At 34.4% G+C, this 21,310-nt stretch overlaps 1 protein-coding gene and 1 long non-coding RNA gene across 2 annotated transcripts; both read right to left on the bottom strand.

The window, feature by feature from the left end:
* Positions 8,694-13,104, bottom strand: LOC107639719. Its single transcript, XR_002349585.1, has 4 exons — positions 13,084-13,104; positions 12,068-12,207; positions 11,005-11,129; positions 8,694-10,775 (listed from the first exon to the last, which is right to left on the bottom strand). It is a non-coding gene; the product is annotated as an uncharacterized LOC107639719 (long non-coding RNA).
* LOC107615112 (floral homeotic protein DEFICIENS) lies at positions 13,279-17,548 on the bottom strand. The gene is made up of 4 exons (XM_021105550.1): positions 17,074-17,548; positions 16,922-16,991; positions 16,784-16,845; positions 13,279-16,693 (listed from the first exon to the last, which is right to left on the bottom strand). The coding sequence occupies exons 1-4, from the start codon at positions 17,259-17,261 to the stop codon at positions 16,474-16,476; spliced, it is 540 nt and encodes a 179-aa protein (XP_020961209.1). The 5' UTR covers positions 17,262-17,548; the 3' UTR covers positions 13,279-16,473.

Here is a 21,310-nt window from a genome sequence, read left to right as displayed (position 1 = left end):
GCTTAATCAACCCTTGTCTCAGGGTTTCCCCTAGGTTGGCTCCTATGTGAGTGTTTTTTCCTTCCTCTTCTCCGACCTGAATCTCCTCGGTTTTTCCTCCGGGTCGTGGTCGCAGCTCTTCTTTAATCCTTGCTCCACCGAGCTCTATTGTGTGAACTTCTTTGCCTTTTCCTCTCAGGTTTAGGCTTTCATTGTAGCATTTTCTTGCTAGCTTCTGATCTCCCCTCACCGTTGCTATCCCTGCTGAGGTCGGGAATTTCATGCAAAGGTGGGGTGTCGATACCACCGCTCCGAGTCGATTAAGGGTGGCTCTGCCGATTAGAGCATTATAGGCCGACCCCACGTCGATGACTATAAAGTCTATACTCAGAGTCTTTGTCTTCTCCCCTTTTCCAAAAGTGGTGTGGAGGGGCAAAAATTCTAGTGGCTTTATTGGCGTGTCACCTAATCCGTACAAGGTGTCGGGGTAGGCTCTTAACTCTTTCTCATCTAAACCTAGTTTGTCGAAGGCGGGCTTGAAGAGGATGTCCGCCGAGCTTCCTTGGTCTACTAGTGTTCTGTGTAGATGGGCATTTACCAGGATCATGGTGATTACCACTGGGTCGTCGTGCCCAGGGATTATTCCTCGCCCATCTTCCTTTGTGAATGAAATGGTTGGGAGGTCGGAGGGCCCCTCTTCAACCTGGTAAATTCTCTTGAGATGTCTTTTACGAGAGGATTTTGTGAGCCCCCCTCCCGCAAACCCTCCTGAGATCATATGGATATGTCTCTCCGGAGTTTGTGGTGGTGGGTCTCTTCTATCCGTATCTTCTCGTTTTCTTTTCCCATGACCGTCCGACCTTTCTATGAGATATCTGTCAAGCCGACCTTCTCTGGCTAGCTTTTCTATCACATTTTTAAGGTCGTAACAGTCGTTAGTAGAGTGCCCATATATCTTATGGTACTCACAGTAATCACCGCGGCTCCCCCCTTTTTTATTTTTAATGGGTCTGGGGGGAGGCAGCCTTTCAGTATTGCAAATTTCTCTGTATACGTCCACTACGGGAACTTTCAATGGAGTATAAGAGTGATATTTCCTTGGCCTATCGAGGCCGAGCTCTTCCTTCTTCTTCGCTTCCCTCTCCCTTTCTTTCGTTGAGGGAGGGTGTCCGAGTCGCAAACTCGGGTCTCTTAGCCTAGCGTTTTCTTCCATATTGATGTACTTTTCAGCTCTTTCCTGTACATCATTTAAAGAGGTTTTCTAACTCTTTTCGTCGCTCCATCTCCTCTTTTAGGTTCCTTTCAGCTTCCCTTTGTCGTTCCCGCTCCTGTTCTAGCTGTTCGAGGCGGCTATGGATTAATCCCATAAGTTCACTAGCGTGGGAGGGTCCTTCTTTTTCTGATTCGCGCCCCTCCGAGGAGTTCACCTTCGGGTTTTTGATTCCGGGGGTGCCTTCCCTATGTTGGTCATTGACTTCCTGGTGGAGGGTCTGATCTGCCTCATTGTTTCCGGTGTTCAAATTCTCCTGTTCGGAATCTGTCTCCACATGACCCTCTTCAGGGGATCTTTCCGCCATCACTGGTTGATCTCACGGGTCCCCGACAACGGCGCCAATGTTACGGTGGGTAACCGGAGATTGATGGGCCGGATGGCGTTGGTTGGCCCAAACGTGTGAGGGAGGCGACTATCGAGTGAACCTGAAACTCAGTGTTCCTCCGTCCGACTTGTACGTGTGAAAGAATGGGGGGTGGTACCTGCAAAGACACTCCGATGCCTAAGTTAGCAAGAGTGTGAGCAAGTTTAGAATGTATTGGACTTAGTGATACCTGAGGGATGTCAGGGTATTTATAGTGGTGAACCAATAACCACCGCTGAAGTAGTGCCACCTTTTTAGGTGGATAACCGTCCCCATATCTTGGGGAGGTTAAGATATGGCTCTATGAAGTGGTTAGAGAGCTTCTAGGGGCAGTTACTCATTCGAATGAGTGTTATCTGCCAGCTAATCCTTGCGTCCGACTTCTTCGGAGCAAGTCGTGTTTAGTACCGCTAACAGCCTAATGTTAGGATGTGTCAACAAACTGAAACTTTGGCGAGAATGATTGAAAATTCGTACCCTACTCTTCCATCTGCATGTCGCAGTCCATCGTATGTGTTTGTGGTAGCGAAAATTTATATTTTTGATATGTTAATCCAATTACAATCTTGGATTCAGCCATTAGGGCATATCAAAAATATAATTTTTTGATGCCACAAACACGATTCAAAGCAGCGTACGAATCCTCAATCATTCTCGCCCTCAATCATTCTCGCCAAAATTTCAGCTTGTTGACACACCTCAACATTAAAAAATTATATAAAAAAATAAAATAATACTTAGTACATAATTTTAAAAAATATAATATTTAGATAATATTTATTTTTGTGAAAATATTTTTTTTTGAAACAAATGAAGCTCAACACATGAGAGTGGAGCATAAAACAGACAGATACAAAAATAAATCTAAACACAAGGTTAACAATCCTATGTCATCTCCGGCATTGCCATCAACAACCAGTAGGATCAATACCAGTCCACTCCTTGTAGCTCAAAAACGTCCTGTTCTGTATGACATCAACAGTTACCTCTTTATTGTTGAAAAACCTGTTATTGCATTCCAACCAGACATTCCAAATAACCGCAAAGAACCCAGTAAGCCACCTCTTCTGCTCCTCTTTTCTAGTAGGTGTTCCATTCCAACTCTCAAACAAGCCTTTAATGCTTCCTGGGACATCCCAATCTCTATGAAAACATCTCAACCAGACGCACCACACCTGCCACGTAAACTCACAGAACACAAACAAATGATGAACACATTCAATCTCCTTTTTACACAAGACACAAATACTATCATGCTGGCGAGTTATGCCTAATCTACTCAACCTTTCTTTAGTATTCACTCTACCGACTAAAACAAACCAACCAAACAGTTCAATTCTAGGCGGAACCAACCCTTTCCAAATCGAACTTGTGAAGCTATAACTCGTAATCTCCTCCGAGAGAGTCTCCGATTGCAACACCTGCAGAAAAGAGTTAGTAGAGAAAATACCTTTATTATCAAATTTCCGAACAAGATTATCTTCTCTGTCAGCTGATAGCTTCACTGGTCTTAACATATCATGAAGTTGGTGAACTAGTTCCAACTCCCATTGAAACAGCTCCCTCCTCCAATGAAAATTCCAAATCCACTCTAAGCCATCCCAGAACCCACAATCCCCTATCACAGATCCTTGCTGGTTTGAAACAGAGAAGAGCCTTGAAAAACGCACTTTCAGAGGACCACCCTGGACCCAGTTATCTTCCCAAAATAGTGTCCTTCGTCCATCACCAACCTCCATTGCCAGCCCACTAATAACTTTTTCTTTTACCTGCTGTGCTTTTATATCTAACTGACAGATCTCTTTCCAGGGGCCACCCTTCACCGGTAAAGTCTGACTAGAAAGCATAACCTTGGGATTCAAATTGTTACACGAATAGACAATCTTCTTCTATAACGGACAATCTTCCTTGAAAAACTGCCACTACCACTTAAACAACAGTGCTGTATTCCTGAGCACTGCATCCCCGACCCCCAACCCCCCAGCCTTTTTAGGTGCCTGAACCACTTCCTACTTCACTAGAGGTATATCATTGTTACCATCCTCCTTACACCACACGAACCTCCTCTGTAAGGCAATCAACTTGTCAGCCACCGCCTTCGGTATCTTGTATAGGCTAAGGTAGTATACCGGCAGGCTATTCAACACCGATTTAATAAGAACTAGCTTGCCTACTTTGTTTAGAACCTTCGCTTTCCATAAACTGAGCTTCTCTTCTACTTTATCTATGACCGATTTCCAAGTCTTCACCAAACGCGAGTTTGCTCCTAGAGAAATCCCGAGATACCTGACTTTCTAACAGCCTAATGTTAGGATGTGTCAACAAACTGAAACTTTGGCGAGAATGATTGAAAATTCGTACCCTACTCTTCCATCTGCATGTCGCAGTCCATCGTATGTGTTTGTGGTAGCGAAAATTTATATTTTTGATATGTTAATCCAATTACAATCTTGGATTCAGCCATTAGGGCATATCAAAAATATAATTTTTTGATGCCACAAACACGATTCAAAGCAGCGTACGAATCCTCAATCATTCTCGCCCTCAATCATTCTCGCCAAAATTTCAGCTTGTTGACACACCTCAACATTAAAAAATTATATAAAAAAATAAAATAATACTTAGTACATAATTTTAAAAAATATAATATTTAGATAATATTTATTTTTGTGAAAATATTTTTTTTTGAAACAAATGAAGCTCAACACATGAGAGTGGAGCATAAAACAGACAGATACAAAAATAAATCTAAACACAAGGTTAACAATCCTATGTCATCTCCGGCATTGCCATCAACAACCAGTAGGATCAATACCAGTCCACTCCTTGTAGCTCAAAAACGTCCTGTTCTGTATGACATCAACAGTTACCTCTTTATTGTTGAAAAACCTGTTATTGCATTCCAACCAGACATTCCAAATAACCGCAAAGAACCCAGTAAGCCACCTCTTCTGCTCCTCTTTTCTAGTAGGTGTTCCATTCCAACTCTCAAACAAGCCTTTAATGCTTCCTGGGACATCCCAATCTCTATGAAAACATCTCAACCAGACGCACCACACCTGCCACGTAAACTCACAGAACACAAACAAATGATGAACACATTCAATCTCCTTTTTACACAAGACACAAATACTATCATGCTGGCGAGTTATGCCTAATCTACTCAACCTTTCTTTAGTATTCACTCTACCGACTAAAACAAACCAACCAAACAGTTCAATTCTAGGCGGAACCAACCCTTTCCAAATCGAACTTGTGAAGCTATAACTCGTAATCTCCTCCGAGAGAGTCTCCGATTGCAACACCTGCAGAAAAGAGTTAGTAGAGAAAATACCTTTATTATCAAATTTCCGAACAAGATTATCTTCTCTGTCAGCTGATAGCTTCACTGGTCTTAACATATCATGAAGTTGGTGAACTAGTTCCAACTCCCATTGAAACAGCTCCCTCCTCCAATGAAAATTCCAAATCCACTCTAAGCCATCCCAGAACCCACAATCCCCTATCACAGATCCTTGCTGGTTTAAAACAGAGAAGAGCCTTGGAAAACGTGCTTTCAAAGGACCACCATAGACCCAGTTATCTTCCCAAAATAGTGTCCTTCGTCCATCACCAACCTCCATTGCCAGCCCACTAATAACTTTTTCTTTTACCTGTTGTGCTTTTATATCCAACTGACAGATCTCTTTCCAAGGACCACCCTTCACCGGTAAAGTCTGACTAGAAAGCATAACCTTGGGATTCAAATTGTTACACGAACAGACAATCTTCTTCCATAACGGACACTCTTCCTTGGAAAACCGCCACCACCACTTAAACAGCAGTGCTGTGTTCCTAAGCACTGCATCCCCGACCCCCAACCCCCCAGCCTTTTTAGGTGCCTGAACCACTTCCTACTTCACTAGAGGTATATCATTGTTACCATCCTCCTTACACCACACGAACCTCCTCTGTAAGGCAATCAACTTGTCAGCCACCGCCTTTGGCATCATGTATAGGCTAAGGTAGTATACCGGCAGGCTATTCAACACCGATTTAATAAGAACTAGCTTGCCTGCTTTGTTTAGAACCTTCGCTTTCCATAAACTGAGCTTCTCTTCCACCTTATCTATGACCAGTTTCCAAGTCTTCACCAAACGCGGGTTTGCTCCTAGAGAAATCTCGAGATACCTGACAGGTAAAATAGCTTGCTTGCACTCTAGGAGGCCACACACATGCTCCACCCACTCCTGCTCACAATTAACTGAGATCAGATTCGACTTTTCAAAGTTGATGCTCAAACCCGATATCAGCTCAAAACAGTGCAACAACCTCTTATAATTCACAATTGTCTCTGTCTCCGGAGGGCAAAACAAGATAGTGTCATCAGCGAATTGGAGATGTGACAGTTCAATGTGATCTCTCCCAACCAGTAACGGATTAATACGCCCATTCCTTACAGCTTCCCTCAGCATCCTGTGCAACACACCCACCACAAGAACAAACAAAAGAGGAGACAGTGGATCTCCTTGTCTTAGGCCTCTCTCCATCTTAAACGGCTTGGATGGAGAGCCATTCACTAGGACTGACATAGTGGCCGTACTAACACACTCCTTCACCCAACTCCTCCATTTTTGCCCGAATCTCATCTTCTGTAACACAATATCCACAAAACTCCACCTGACTTTATCATACGCTTTCTGAAAATCTAGTTTTATAATTGCCGCCTGAAAATATTAAAATACTATAGTTGAATTAAATTCAAAAGTTTAAATAAAAAAATAATTGATCACAATGTTAAGGTGAGCTCCACCGTTCCTTGCAAATCGAAGAAACTCACTAGAACCATAACCATAATTTGCATCATTACTGGATAGTTCACTTTTTTCATTCTATCTTGCCAATTTATCATATATATCCAATATCGAAGTTGCTTTCCAATTGCATCTCTCAAACCGATGGCACGCTAAGATGTTTCTTAAATATTCATTTAAATATCGGTTGGGCAACAAAATAATGTGTTTGAAAATATATGAAAAAACGAATGACAAAACACCCGCTTCCATTATCCACACCTTAAATAATAGTAATAAATCATGAAATATATATGAAATTCAAATAATAACTATATACTAATTAAAAGAATAGATTAACTCACTATAGTAAAAAAATCTAAGGACATATTTCGAGTTCTTTCGGAGATGGACCGAGATTCAGTGAAAAAAATAAAATGTTATGTAAGCGCCTCATCTCATCCTTAACAATGGCATCTTTGTCCATAAAATCAGGAAAAAGATTTCCCTCGATTCCGATCACGAGTGTTCTATCCCATTTATTATAAAATTATATTGACCTATTTTCCCATGATACATGTTCTTCTCTTCGTATAAATTTAACCGAATTCGTAAAAATTATTTGAAATAAACCTTGAATTTGTTCAATCTTGAGTCTAAACGTCTGTTAAATTCATGTGATAATTCTTGTAATAAAAACCCATATCTCCTCATTATTCTCGAAAAAACAAAAAAGTTCTTGTAAAAAAAAAGTTTCGATGAGAGTGTCCAAAGAGTCTGAAAACAGTGTTTCTGTCTCTCAACTTTTTCGCTATCATTACTTAATACTTTCAAAATTTTAACCCTTTTTCTACTACTACGCAATAATGTATCCAAAATAATAACGGTCCTTTTTTACTCTTTTGAGTTCAACCTTGTCAATATACCAATTATAGTTATCTATTTATATTAATCCCAGTTGAAACAAATTAAACGATCAATTTTGAAAATTTTCAAAAACATTAACAACAAAAAAATATAATTTATCCAAAAAAAATAAGGACAACAGAACAACAACATAACAGAATCAACAAGAACATGATAAAAAATCTTAAACCACAGCAATGATAATAATCGAAGGAGGAGAATCAGAGTAATAACAACCTAACAATTATAGTTCTACATTGATACTAATCCTAGTTGAAACAAATTAAACGTTAAGATCAATTTCAAAATATTTCGAAAACATTAACGACAAAGAATACTAGTGTAAAGCCCGGGCTAACGCCCGGACCAAATATTAATCCATTTTAAATTTTTATTGATATTTATTTATTAACATTAAAGTTATTATTTTTAATTTAAAAAAAATTGTAATAAAGATTTATTATATAATGCATAAACTTTTTTTTACTGTTTATAGAGACTAAAATAATTTTGTTATTTTTGTATCTTATATTAATAAATTTCACTTAAATATAAAAACTATTATGTTTATATTTTTAAATGAATATTATTACACTATTATTGTTATAAAAAAATAAAACTTTAATAAAAATAGTTTATATTCGAATCATACAAACAACAAATAGTAAATAAATGACATTTATTTATATTATTAGACTCCTAACATATAGTATGTATTACGCGTGAATTATGTGCTTAATTTATTTTATTGTATGATTTGTATCTATGTATAATTTAATTATAAGAAGATTAATATATATTTATTAAAAGAATTAATTTACTTAATATACAGAGAAATTAAATAATTAATCTCTTTTATTATGTTGATGTTTAATTCGATTAATAATTTTTTTTAAAATGGTAAATTTAAAACACATTTTTAACCAAATTTAAAAAATAGATAAATGAAATATTATGAAAAGGTAAAATTAACTATTCAAAAAAAAATTTAGTATGTTTCTTGCCATTGGTGCATACTGCTTCGTAAATCTATTTTTTTTTGGTTTTCTTAATCTATGTGCAAAGAAACTTATACATGAATAGTAAAATTCTCGTATACATGACAAAACCTAAGATTTCAGCAACTCTTAATTTTAACTAATAATAAAAACTTAAGCTAAACTAAAGATAAAATCCTTAACAGAGGCAAATACTCATATCTAAAGACACAGTTCCCACATATTTTAACACAAATATATGCTATCAAATTATTTTCATGCTTTTTTTTATAAGTTCAACTTACTAACACCAAAAGACAGCCAGCAAAATCAGTTCCACAAAGTACATCGAATGACAAATTGATACAAAAAGATAACATAAACTAAAAGAAAAAAATGAAAGACTGTTACATCAGTTTTTCTAAACAAACTACATATACAGTAACCACTCGACCATTACATTAAGATCCTGCACAGCCTCAAAATCATCTTCTATTCACCACTCACCCACCCCTTGCGAACAAACATGCTTCATGTCCATTTCTTTTTAAATTTAAATCTCTCCCAAGTTCTTTTGTTATGATGAACATTCTTAAAGATCTCTTCTATTTTTATCTCCTCATTCATAAAAATACTTTTATTTTCTGTCTTTTAATATTTGGTGTATATCATGGAGGATGAATAATAAGTTCAAAATAAAAAGAAAAAACTAACTTCTCAATTTTGAAACGAAAATAGATAACCTCCAAAATCTAAGTATTTTTTTTACCAAATCAGTACAAAATTGCATTAAAACAATTGCAAATAGATAAAATTTCAAAATACTCAATTCTTGGTCCCTAGCATAGAAATGTAGCTAGTGAAAATAGCTAGCAAACAAATGAATAAAACATTAAGGTCAACTTTATGCAATAGTGAATAGGTACTAATAGGAGTATTTTTATTGGAGAAGGGTGTCAATAAATAAACAAAGCAACTTTTATGAAAGAAAAATTTACAAAATAAAAAATAAATCAACATATATAAATAATAACAAAGCTCACCATAGAAGTAAAGAAAAAAAGAAAAGTAAAAAGCATATGTAAGCATTCAAACCATTACTATCATGCATTCAAAGAAAGAAAAAGCATATGTGAGCTAGAATTTCCTCACAAAGACACATTACTATCACACAAATGAAGAGAGCACCTTTTGTTTAGAAAAGAAGAGAAAACTTTTGACATATATAAAAGTATATTTTTCAAGTTTATTGAATGATAGAAAAATGTCAGCAATTGACATTTTAATAGAAAGAAATGCGTTAGACTTAAAAGAATGTCAAAATCCAGGAAAAGCTTCAGGGAGAATTGCATACACTTTAATAGATACTGAAAAAAAAAATATTAATACTCTACGGTAGATGCAAAAGCTTTAAAGAGTAATAAGCTAAGTTTCAAGAAACCAATTTGCAAATAAAGTATAATTTTTTTGTCAATAAAATTAACTTGAACAAAGTCATAACATATTAATATATGAAGACAAAATAATTATTTTACAAAAAATCATACTACCTGTCTGATTTTCTCAATAAAATTCATACTTGTACTTCTGTCTCAGAATTTTTAATTAAAAAATAACAAAAAATCAATTAAAAAATAAACTTATCAACAGAGGTAGTAGTCATTACCACGAAATTGAAGTTTGAATGGAGAAAAGCATTGCAGCCGCAATGGTTTGTTCATTGCTTTCATGAGCATTGGGTTTTTCACTTCTTCCTATAGCTTTATGGTGTATATCACAGTAAAGAGTAGTTTCTGGATTCTGCTTAATTGGTTGTTTTTGGATTTTATTCTGTATTTATAATTACCATAACAAATAAATTAAATTTATGCATATCTTCTAGGAAAAGTAAAAAGATAAATGTTTGACAAATACATTTATCAAAAATAGCTCATGCATGAGTTGTTTAATATGGGTAAAAAACTTGTAAACTCTATTTTATAATGTATTTGCGCAAAAAAAAACTTTTTTCAAACATTGGATATTCAAATACCTCTATTAACAAAATAGGATTAATTATATGAAGAAAAAGTGAGAATAATTTTGAACTAAACAAAGGAACCCCTTCAAAGTCCATTTAAATTATAATTACTTACCTTAAGAAAAAGAGCATTACACGCATATTCTTGCACTGCACTCTCAACGTTGCATTAGACATCAAGAGATCATCTCCAACTAATTGCACAACATACCAATATATTTCTAAAACAGCCCTAAAAATATGAATAAAGTTCCTTATAACTTTACCCCTGTTTTATGAATTTCTAATAATGAAATCCTAATAGTGTCCCGCTCACAGATACAACAGTTGTTAACAAATGAATATTGTAAGATTATTCTAAAAATCAAACCATGAAAGTAAGCACGATGTGAGATTATTATGTTATAAGTTTATAGGTCTCCCATGATAATTACTTGTGAATGATAGGCAGCATCACTACCTTTGAATCACAAACTTTCACCTGCTAAAAAGGCAAAATGATACAATCAATTTATTGGCACAACTAAGAAAAATACTTAATTTATATTCATTTTACAGTCACAAACTCACAGCAATATTTCCATTCTAAAACACATGTATATCTATGAGTTAAACTCCCTTTCTAATACATTTTCCTTGTCTTAAGTAAAACTATTTGATTGTTCTTATTATATATTGAAGAGTGCATGTATGAATCTGCAAAATCGTCTCACCTGCGGAACAGCTTTCACGGATATAAAACTGATTATTTATGACCTGTATAAACAGCATCAGCATCATCAAGCTCAAGTAATTTGTTTATAAGTTCCTTGTTTAGGTCCATAGCTTCCTCATCTACCTTGAAATCAACAATAATAGCCATCAGTAAGTTTTTTCTAATTACTTTTCATGTTAAAAAGTTGTACACTAAGAATATTTGACAGACTAACTATATGAGATATTAAACCTGCAACCTAGGTTGTTTGAATGATGAAATTTATATATGCTATATCAAATTAATTAAGCATATGCTATAACCAATTGGTACAAACCTCAATTGTAGCATTTGAAAGAAATTCAGAGCTTTATTAGGTTCAAAATTTATGCCTTCTTCCGGCAACTTTTACAGTATAGTAGCATAGTTATCGAAAGAATCTACAATTTTATAATACCTTGAAAAAAAAAGAAAAAAAATAAATGCCGGGGAAGATGCAACAAAAAAAAACAGTAGAAGCTGGAATTTACTTTATGCAGACAAATTAATCAAAACAAACTAATGTATACTAAACATAATAGAAATTAACTCGTCACAAAAGTACCATTTGATTGCAATAATCCAAATATTTTTACCAAAATTTTAAAATAGTAATATTCAGATTAATAAAAAATCACAAAAGGCCTTTTTTCCAAAGCAAAATTATATAAACTTTCAAAAAATATATAAAGAGAGTTGGAAGGCCATGAATATTTAAGTCTAGAGCAGCACAAACAGCAGCACAATAACAAAACTCAACAAATTTATTCAGAAAAAATTCAGGTTAATCAAGAACCACTACATATATAATATAGAAATACCATTTTGGTCTCATTTTATTCATGATAGAAACATGAAGAAATTACCTGAATAGCAAAATATTTAAAATTATCTAAACAAAGTAACAAATAAGAATGTCTTAACTGAAATCATAGATAAGATAAAAAATTCTATTTGATTTTTTTTTTCCACCACCAAACACATCAACAAAAAATGAGGTATATATAAGGAATTTGTAATAAGTTGTTGGGATGAAAGATTACCCTTGTGCAGTTTCTGATACACCTGAGGCTTCCCCAACAAAAAGCCACCTTTCATTGTTCTCTGAGAATAATAAAGAGTAGCGTGCGGCTGATCCACGAAATTGTAGGACCTTGTTCTTGTTAATGGTGCCAAAATCAGCCTACATACATAAATAGATATTAGAATATATTAAATGATCATAGAATGAAGAATAATAACTGCATTTGGGTATGGGAATTGTGAAAAAGATTGCTCTCCATAGATTCGAAATTGTTTTTGCTTTTGAGTATTCACAAAAGAAACAGTAAAACTGATTAGAACATGTTAATAGCATGATGATTAATTCAACTTAGGCATAATTTGGTTCATAGATTAAGTTTGCAAACAAATAAACAATAATTGATAGCATGCACTAAGCTGAAAGCAACTTATTAGTTATGAGCGTATGATCAAGTCATGACTTTGCAGATCATGCTAAAACTCAATATGCACACTTCAAATAATTAGCATAAACCAAACAAAAAGTGCAATAATAGAAATCAATCATTTGCACAATTTACAAAAGCAAAATCAACAACTCAAAAAACAAATGAAAAAAAACTAACAAATTCTACACCTTTTATGTTCACACGGAACTGATTCAATCACAATTTCATTTTCACTATATATATATGTCAATTCAGAGACTTACATGGTACTATAGTAGATGGAACACTCATATCCAGGAGAAAATTAATTTATTAAAGACTGATATCACAACAAACAGGCCTGGAATCCCTTTTCCAATTCCTGAGCCAAACCATGAGGATTAATGTTAGAAGAAAATAAAATAGGCAACTCTGAAACCATGTGAAAGAAAATAACACAACTTATCCGGGATGTAACTCAAATAATCAAAAACCCATTTAACCAACAAATTTAGGTGTTCATTATTTCATTCCTCTACATAGTGCTAAAAGTAAATCAAGAGACAGGAAAAACAGCTGTAATCACAATCCAACACTATAATCAAGAGATAGGAATTGAGAATAGTAACCCTTTCCAACATAGAGAACCCAGAGACGGCAGCGGAGATGGCACAGAGAAAAAGCATTCCAACATTCTTGAAGTGGTCAAAACAGTTCAAAAATAAAAATCGAAAGCATAAATGTGATACGTAAATTCCAAAATCCACTGGTGTGAAGATGAAATACTTAACTCTTTAGGGTTTTCTATCCGGCGGTGACCACAGCAAATAACAGGCGGTTGTGGCGGTTGTGGCAGCAGAGGAGCTCCCTCCTCCCCCGCGTTCTCTGCTTCGCGTCTCCCTCTCTACTTTTCTTCTTCCATTTTTTTCCTCTCCCCTCTTTCCAATGAATTTCTTCTTTGGCAGTGGATCCAGCAGCTGCAACATTCTCTGTGATGGCTTCCATTTTTTCCTCCGCCGGAGAGTATTGAAGATGGAGATCTTATCAAAAAAATTCAAGAGCTTTTGCTTTCTATTCAAGATCTTACCAGTGAAGCCAATGGTGCTGCTCTACTGACTAATAGAGAGTGTGAGTGAATGGTTTGAATCAAAAAATTAAGTTTGGAATTTTTCTTTTGTTTACAATTTCCTGGCAACTCCAAGATTTGAAAATATTTTAAGAATGAGCGCCTTTTTTTCCAAAATTGGCACGACGAAGCGTTGGAAAGAAAATTGAAATGCTGCTGCATTTGTAAGATGTTTGCATACTGGGTTATTGTACATTGGTTAAAAACTTTTTTATTTTTATAATCTCCGTTGTCTTTTTTTGGAGATTAACACTTGTCATAAATTTAGCTGTTCCACTTGTCAAGAATCTAATCATGTACTGCTCTCCTATTATATATAGAGAGATAATTTACCCAAAAATGACAACAGAACAATAACATGATCAAGAATCCTAAACGGCTAAACCACAGTAATAACAGTAATAATTGAAGAAGAAGAATCACAATAATAACAACTTAACAATTCTTAAACCAATTAAAATAATAATCACAGTACAAAGTACCTTCCAGGGCACAGAGGTGAGGAAGCACGACGGAGGGCTAGATGCAGCAAAACAAGAATTAATTATTGTTGTTAATTTGTATGATTTTTGATAATTTCTTTTAAGTTAATTTTTTTAAAATAATTTTGTTGATTGTTGATAGTAATTGTTAATTCTGTGTTTTAAGTTTTCTGAGTTCTGTAATGGTTAATTTTGAATTCTGAAACTATATGTATCATTGGATTGTTGCTGATGTGAATAGAAATTGTATAAATTTGTGTTTAATAATAAGTTATGAGTTTTCTGAGTTCTATAATTGTTAATTTTGTATTTTGAAGCTGTATGTATCATTGGATTGTTGCTGATGTGAATAGAAATTGTGAAAATTTGTGTTCAACAATGAGTTTTGAGTTTTCTGAATTCTGTAATTGTTAATTTTGTATTCTGAAGCTGCAGAATCCACTCTTCTTGATTGAATCCCCTGCTTGAGAAGCAGTTGTCGGAATAAGGGCTGGAAGTCTTCTGCATCTAGACAGGCCAATGACGGATTCGAACCTTTGACTGCTAAGGCGTCTCGATCTAAACCACCATTGTCTACCAAGAATCGATACAACGAGAAGGTAGCACGTCGAACTAGAATGCCCTAATTGAGGTGTTATCCCTTGATTGTTCTTCGCAGACTGTCCACGTGATCTCCTTTTCCAGGGGGATGAGGATGAGACAGAGTTTACTCCAGCGGCCTCTCGGTAGAAGATTGGAGAAATCCCAGTGGATTGTTGCTGATGTGAATAGAAATTGTGTAAATTTGTGTTTAATGATCAACACTTGGTTGTAGGGTTATTTTATTTTAATTTGCTAAATTGTTGGGTTGTTGTGTTTTAATTTACTAAATTGCTGGGTAGTTGTGTTTCAATTTGTTGGTGGATTGAGATTGAGACTGAGATTGTTCTTGTTTCTTGTTATTGGGTTGATGAATTTTCTATTCAAGTCTTGTTCTTGATAATTTTTAAGATTGAGATTTAGATTGCTCGTCTCTTGATATTGAGTTGCTTTTTTCTATTTAAGTCTTGTTCTTATTAAATTGCTAATTTGCTTCAACAAAATGATTTAGCTAAGTAATTATTTGAGCAAGACAACAACAAATTCAAGCTTCAGTGATGGCAACACAATAATAAGCAGTTTCAATCTCAAGGATAGCAACAACAATTTAGCAAATTAGTAATTGCTATCCTTGAGATTGAGACTGCCCTTGTTTCTTGTTATTAGCATGTTGCTTCAACAAAAGGATTTAGCTAAGTAATTATTTGAACAAGACAACAACAAATTCAAGGTTCAGTGATGACAACTCAATAACAAGCAGTCTCAATCTTAAGGATAGCAACAACAATTTAGCAAATTAGTAATTTAATAAGAACAAGACTTGAATAGAAAAACAGCAACCCAATATCAAGAGGCGAGCAATCTAAATCTCAATCTTAAAAATTATCAAGAACAAGACCTGAATAGAAAATTTATCAATCCAATAACAAGAAACAAGAACAATCTCAGTCTCAATCTCAATCCACCAACAAATTGAAACACAACTACCCAGCAATTTAGCAAATTAAAACACAACAACCCAACAATTTAGCAAATTAAAATACAGTAACCAAACAACCAAGTGTTGATCATTAAACACAAATTTACACAATTTCTATTCACATCAGCAACAATCCAATAATACATACAGCTTTTGAATACAAAATTAACAATTACAGAATTCAGAAAACTCAAAACTCATTATTAAACACAAATTTTCACAATTTCTATTCACATCAGCACCAATCCAATGATACATACAGTTTCAAAATACAAAATTAACAATTACAGAACTCAAAAAACTCAGAACTCATTATTGAACACAAATTTACACAATTTCTATTCACATCAGCAACAATCCAACGATACATACAGCTTTAGAATACAAAATTAACCATTTCAGAACTCAGAAAACTTAGAACACAGAATTAACAATTACCATCAATAATCAATAAAATTATTTTTAAAAAATTAACTTAAAAAAAATTTATCAAAAATCATACAAATTAACAAGAATAATTAACTCAGAAGTATAGATTAATCATAATTAATTTCAGAAAAAAATTAGGACCGAAGAAACAATGGAGGAGTGCTCACTGGAGAAGACAAGGCAGCCGAGTAACAGAGCCGTCCGCGAGGAGGTGATGGCCGAGCAGTTAAATGGAGGTGACGGCGAGGAGGACAAGCGAGCAGAGACCTTCGCGTTTCGCGTGAGACAGAGCGAGATCGGAGAGGGAGAGAGAGCGAGCTTGAAGAGAGAGAAGCCAAGCAGAGACATCCAGGGCGGCGACGAGAATAAGACCGACGATGGCACCCTCTGTCACTGCCGCCGCCGACGACCACAGAGGCGGGCTTCACGACGAGCACATATATACGGTGATGAGGAGAAGAGTAGCGGCGGCTGATAGGGCTTCGCGACGAGCACAGAGAAGGTGAGGATGAAAAGAGTGGCGGCGGCTGGGGGGTTGACAGTGGCGTATTTTGGCAATGGCAGAAACCATATCCTCTTCAAGAGTACGCAGTTGCTGAGAGCTCATATCATCCATATCCAAGCTACCCTCCCCTATCCGATTCCTGTTCCAACAACCATCAACTTTCATTAACCGTACCATACCAATAAGTTCAACTAATGGTTTATTTAGAAAGATTTATATTGTATCTTACCTGATCTGTCTTCTGAGCTTATTATTAGTATCTTTGAGTTTCTTCAAATTCTCAAGCATTTTCTGCACGGAAAACTAAATCAGAAAACAAGAAAAAAAATAGGGTGTAAAAGTTGAGTGATGATTTGTTAAGTTGAACCTCATAGTGAGAATGCCAGAGATCGATATCTCCCAAAGTTTTCCGATACTGATCAATGAACTTCTTTGTGCTGGTTCCAGAAGTACACAAGATAGAAATGAATATAAATAATTAAAATAAAAGAGAGAGATTATGATGATGATGATGATTACCTAAGGCCAGGGCCGATGTATTCATGCATCTTGTTGTTCTTGGAGAACATGATGAGTGAGACCTTAGCATCACAGAGAACACTGAGTTCATGAGCTTTCTTGAAGATACCATTCCTTCTCTTTGAGTATGTAACTTGCCTGTTGGTTGGGTTCTGGATGAGCTTTATCTCAATCTTTCCACGACCCATCTGATCTCTCCCTCTCTTTCTTTTTTCCTTGCTTTCCTCCTTTATGGATCTTGTTCACTTATTATTATTCCCTCTTTTCCAAACACCTACCAATATTAATAGAAGGTGTGGTGTGTGACAGTGTGAGAGAGAAAGAGAGAATAATAAAGCCAAGAGAGTAGTAACTCGCACACCACAAAGCAGCAGTGAACACCCTTTCTATATTCGGAAGTCCATGCTGCCATTCATAAAGTAACCTTGGACTCTAACTCCTTATATCCCTCAACCTGTGTAAAAAGCAAACTCCCCTTCCCTTACTATTATTACTCCCAACTTCTAATAATTAATAATCCAACCACCTCTCCATATTATTATTATTATTATAATATACTTATTGGTTACTCATGGGGCACAGCATCACGTATCTGATGTGTTAACTCAAGCGTGTGTACTTTTTGGTTCGGGGGACACACAGGTTTGTGTGGTCTAAATCATAGTTGGGATATGGAGCATTAAAAAGCAGGAAAAGTATTCACTAACTAATGTTGGCAAGGTGAGTAGGTGACAATGTTAAGTTGAATCCACTGTATTTTGTAACCTTGTACTTAGCTAGCTAGCGTATAGGTTCGTGCATTCTGATTCAGTTCCGTCCCTTCTTTTTTCTCTCATACTTCATTATATTATTGTTTGTCGTTATTATACTCAAACCATATCATTTACTCCACCCCAAACATGCTGTCACAACACACATCAACTCACTGTTTTATTTATTATTTAGGGTGTTCATGGTTTTGGTTAATAGAAAAATCAAACTAATTTTTTGGTTAATTGAAAATATAGTATTGGTTAATTAATTAAATTGGTTTTACACGATGAAATTGGTTATTAAATTGGTTTTTACACCAAAAAAATTATTTTTATACTAAAGAATTGATTTTTATACCATAAAATTGGTTTTTACATGTACAAATATATTTTTATACAAAGATTAATATTTTTACATACAAAAACTCAAATTTTTAAATTTTTTTTTAATCTAATTTTTTTTCTTTTTAAATGATAAGAGTAACATTTGTAAATAATGAAATCCCTTCCATTGTTTTCGTTCCTTTTTCTTTCTTATCTCTTTTTCAGCATTTTCTATAAATAGTTTTTTCTAATATAAATAATTTTCTTTCTAAATGATACGAATAACTTTTTTTTATCTCTTTCTTTCTATCTCTCTCCTTTTCTCTCCTCCTCCCCTCTCTTTCTCTTCTTCTCTCTCTCCTCTTCTCTTCCTCTCTCTCCCCTCTCTCCCATTTCTCTCTCTTTCTCCCCCTCCTCTCTATCTATCTCTCTCCTTCTCCTATTTCTCCCCTCCCCTTTCTTTCTTTCTATCCTTCTGATACGTGGTTAAAAGGGCATTTTCGTCATCTTAGAGCTAAGGGACGGAATGATAATCTTATCATATTCAAGAATCTAAACTCTAGAAGAATTGTGTCATGCCAGTCTTTGACATCAAGAAGACCAAGAATTCGTCTCAAAAACAGTGGTGCTGAAAGGGCAACAATTCATAAGGCCCATTGGGTTAAAGCAAGACAACAAAAAGCCCGATAAAGCTTTTCAAATTCAATGGGAGACAATTTTTATTAATTTTCGAATTTTAGTCATTTATTTTTAATTTGTTTTACTATTAGAGTTTGTTGGATGATTTGATTTATTTTTTATTTATTTTTTATTTGCTTAGTAGTATTTTTAGGAATTTTTAATTTAAATCAAATATGATCTAATCTAATAAGATCAAATCTGATTTAAATTAGTTATCATATCTTTAGAATTTTAAAATTTAAATCAAATCTGATCTAATCCAATAAGATCAAATCTGATTTAAATTAGTTATCTTATCTTTTAGTTAGTTTGTTAGGAGCCTATTTAAACACCTCTGGTGAGACCATTTGGAATAACTTTTGATGGATAAAATTTTCTTAGTGCTTTATGCACGTTTTTTAAGTGTGATTGAGTGAGGTGAGTGATTATTGAGTGATTCAATTTTCATCCCTCTTATCTAGGTTGTCAAGGACAAGTTCTTTGAAGGTCTAATAGAGAATCCTTTCCGGTGACCTAGGTTGCTAAGAACAGGTTTCTTAGAGATCTAGTAGGAAAAACCCCTTATCTATCATTTGTTTTTCATTATTTATCTTTTATACTTCCGTTGTGTCTTTTCTGTTGCTTCCCTTTATCTATCCTTCTAAATCTTTATCACCTTCGTTCCCTATCTCTCCATGTTCTCTCTCTCCCCCCTTATCTCTTTCTTTCTCCCTCTCTCCTTCTCTCTCCCATCCTCTCTTTTTTCTCTCTCTTTCTCTTTTTCTGTCTCTCTCTCTCCCCCTCTCTCTTTCTCTCTCTTTTTCTCTCCCATCCTCTCTTTTTTCTCTCTCTTTCTCTTTTTTGTCTCTCTCTCTCTCTTTCTCTTTCTCCTCTCTCTTTCTCTCTCTTTGTCCTCTTTCTCTCTCTTCTTCTCTCTCTCCTATCCTTCTTCTCGCTTCTTATCTCTCTCCTTTTTTTCTTTCTTCTCCTCTCTCTTCTCTCTTGCTTTAAAGAGAAGAAAAGAAAAGAGATAGAAGAGGGATAGAGATCGTGTAAAATCTCTACAATACCCTTATTCTTCTTTTCCACAAATTAAACCCTAACCTTAATTCCTAAATTAAACCCACACACTTACTCACTCTCACACAAGCACACACTCTGAAGTCGGAACAAAAGAAAAAAAAGAAAGAAATAGAGAAGAGGGAGTGAGCAAAACACCAAGGGGAGAAGAGAAGAAAAAGACGGCGCTGACAAAGCAAAGGAAAGCTGTCGCCACCGAGTTATAGAGGCAGAGAGAGAGACGAACCAGAAAGAGAGACATTGAGAAAGAAGACGCAACGAGGAGAGGGAAGAGGCGCGGTGTCGTTGCTACCGAAGATATTTGTTTTCTTATACATAAGGCCACACTTGAAAAGTACACCTTATTAAAACGGACAAATGTTTCTAAATGTTTTTTTTGTTGCCACATTTAAATACACAATAATTTTCAACAATTACAAAATCCTCTTTCATTAGTCACTAACAGTGACGGTTGAAGTGGAATGTTAACTTACACACGCAGTCGTTAAGTGTTATATGTACGAGTCTAACAAATTAATCCCTATAATAAAGTACAAAATAATCTCTAAAAGATTTAAAAAATCTTAAAATAGTCATTGAAATTTTTAAAAATTCCAACATAATCTCTTCGAATGTTTTTAATCTTTTTCAAAAGTTAACATCTTATAATATTTTTATTAATTAGAATAAAAAAATACAATAAATAATATAAAATATATTAAAATATATAATAAAAAAATAAATTTATTTACTAACATTAAAATATCATAAAAAATAACATTATTTGATCATTAACCTATGATACCTACATCAAGACGATGTAGAAACTATAATAATAACAATTAAATTTGAGAGGTAGTTGCATTATGACAGCTATATTTATATATTAATCTTTTAAGATATTGACACCAAATAAATTTAACAAAATATTCCTAAGTGAAAAAAAATTTTTTTTTTGACGTAATTGCTAGCTATAGTAGCACAAATAACTTTAATTACAAACCTATTTTGTACAATATTACAACTAGTGAATCTCAAAACTTTATAAGAAACATGAATATAATTTTTTTAGATTTGTCCAGACATTTTTTTTTCAAGTGTTGCAAAGTATTAGGAACTTCATTTTAAAATTTTATAAATCATTCACAGTGACCTTATTATAACAAAAACTTACAAATAACTTCATAGATGACTTGATTTGTATTGCACGCAAGTTTTAAAATATTACCTTCATAAACATTTATACAAATATTTTTAATTATTTATGTGAAAAATTTTATGTTAAATGGGAGTTCTCTTATCTCTTCAAACAATACTAGTTCATTCTTTTTTCATTATTAAAAAATAATTATAAAATATGGTACTTACAAATTAAATTAATATTCTACATAGTCAAAAATAAATATGAATTCATTTATTTTAAATTATATATTTTTTTTTGA

The sequence above is a fragment of the Arachis ipaensis genome, chromosome B01 (assembly GCF_000816755.2).
Source record: "Arachis ipaensis cultivar K30076 chromosome B01, Araip1.1, whole genome shotgun sequence".
In the NCBI taxonomy this organism is placed as follows: Eukaryota; Viridiplantae; Streptophyta; class Magnoliopsida; order Fabales; family Fabaceae; genus Arachis; species Arachis ipaensis.
Note: the sequence above shows the minus strand (reverse complement) of the source record. Positions and strands in the feature narration are given on the sequence as shown.

Excerpts from the sequence above, each read along its gene's own strand:
- LOC107615112 (XM_021105550.1), bottom strand. The coding sequence starts at position 17,261 with ATGGGTCGTGGAAAGATTGAGATAAAGCTCATCCAGAACCCAACCAAC. Across the intron at positions 16,992-17,073 it reads TACATCGGCCCTGGCCTTAG|CACAAAGAAGTTCATTGATC; the intron begins GTAATCATCATC and ends TTCTGGAACCAG. Across the intron at positions 16,846-16,921 it reads TCTGGCATTCTCACTATGAG|AAAATGCTTGAGAATTTGAA; the intron begins GTTCAACTTAAC and ends TTTTCCGTGCAG.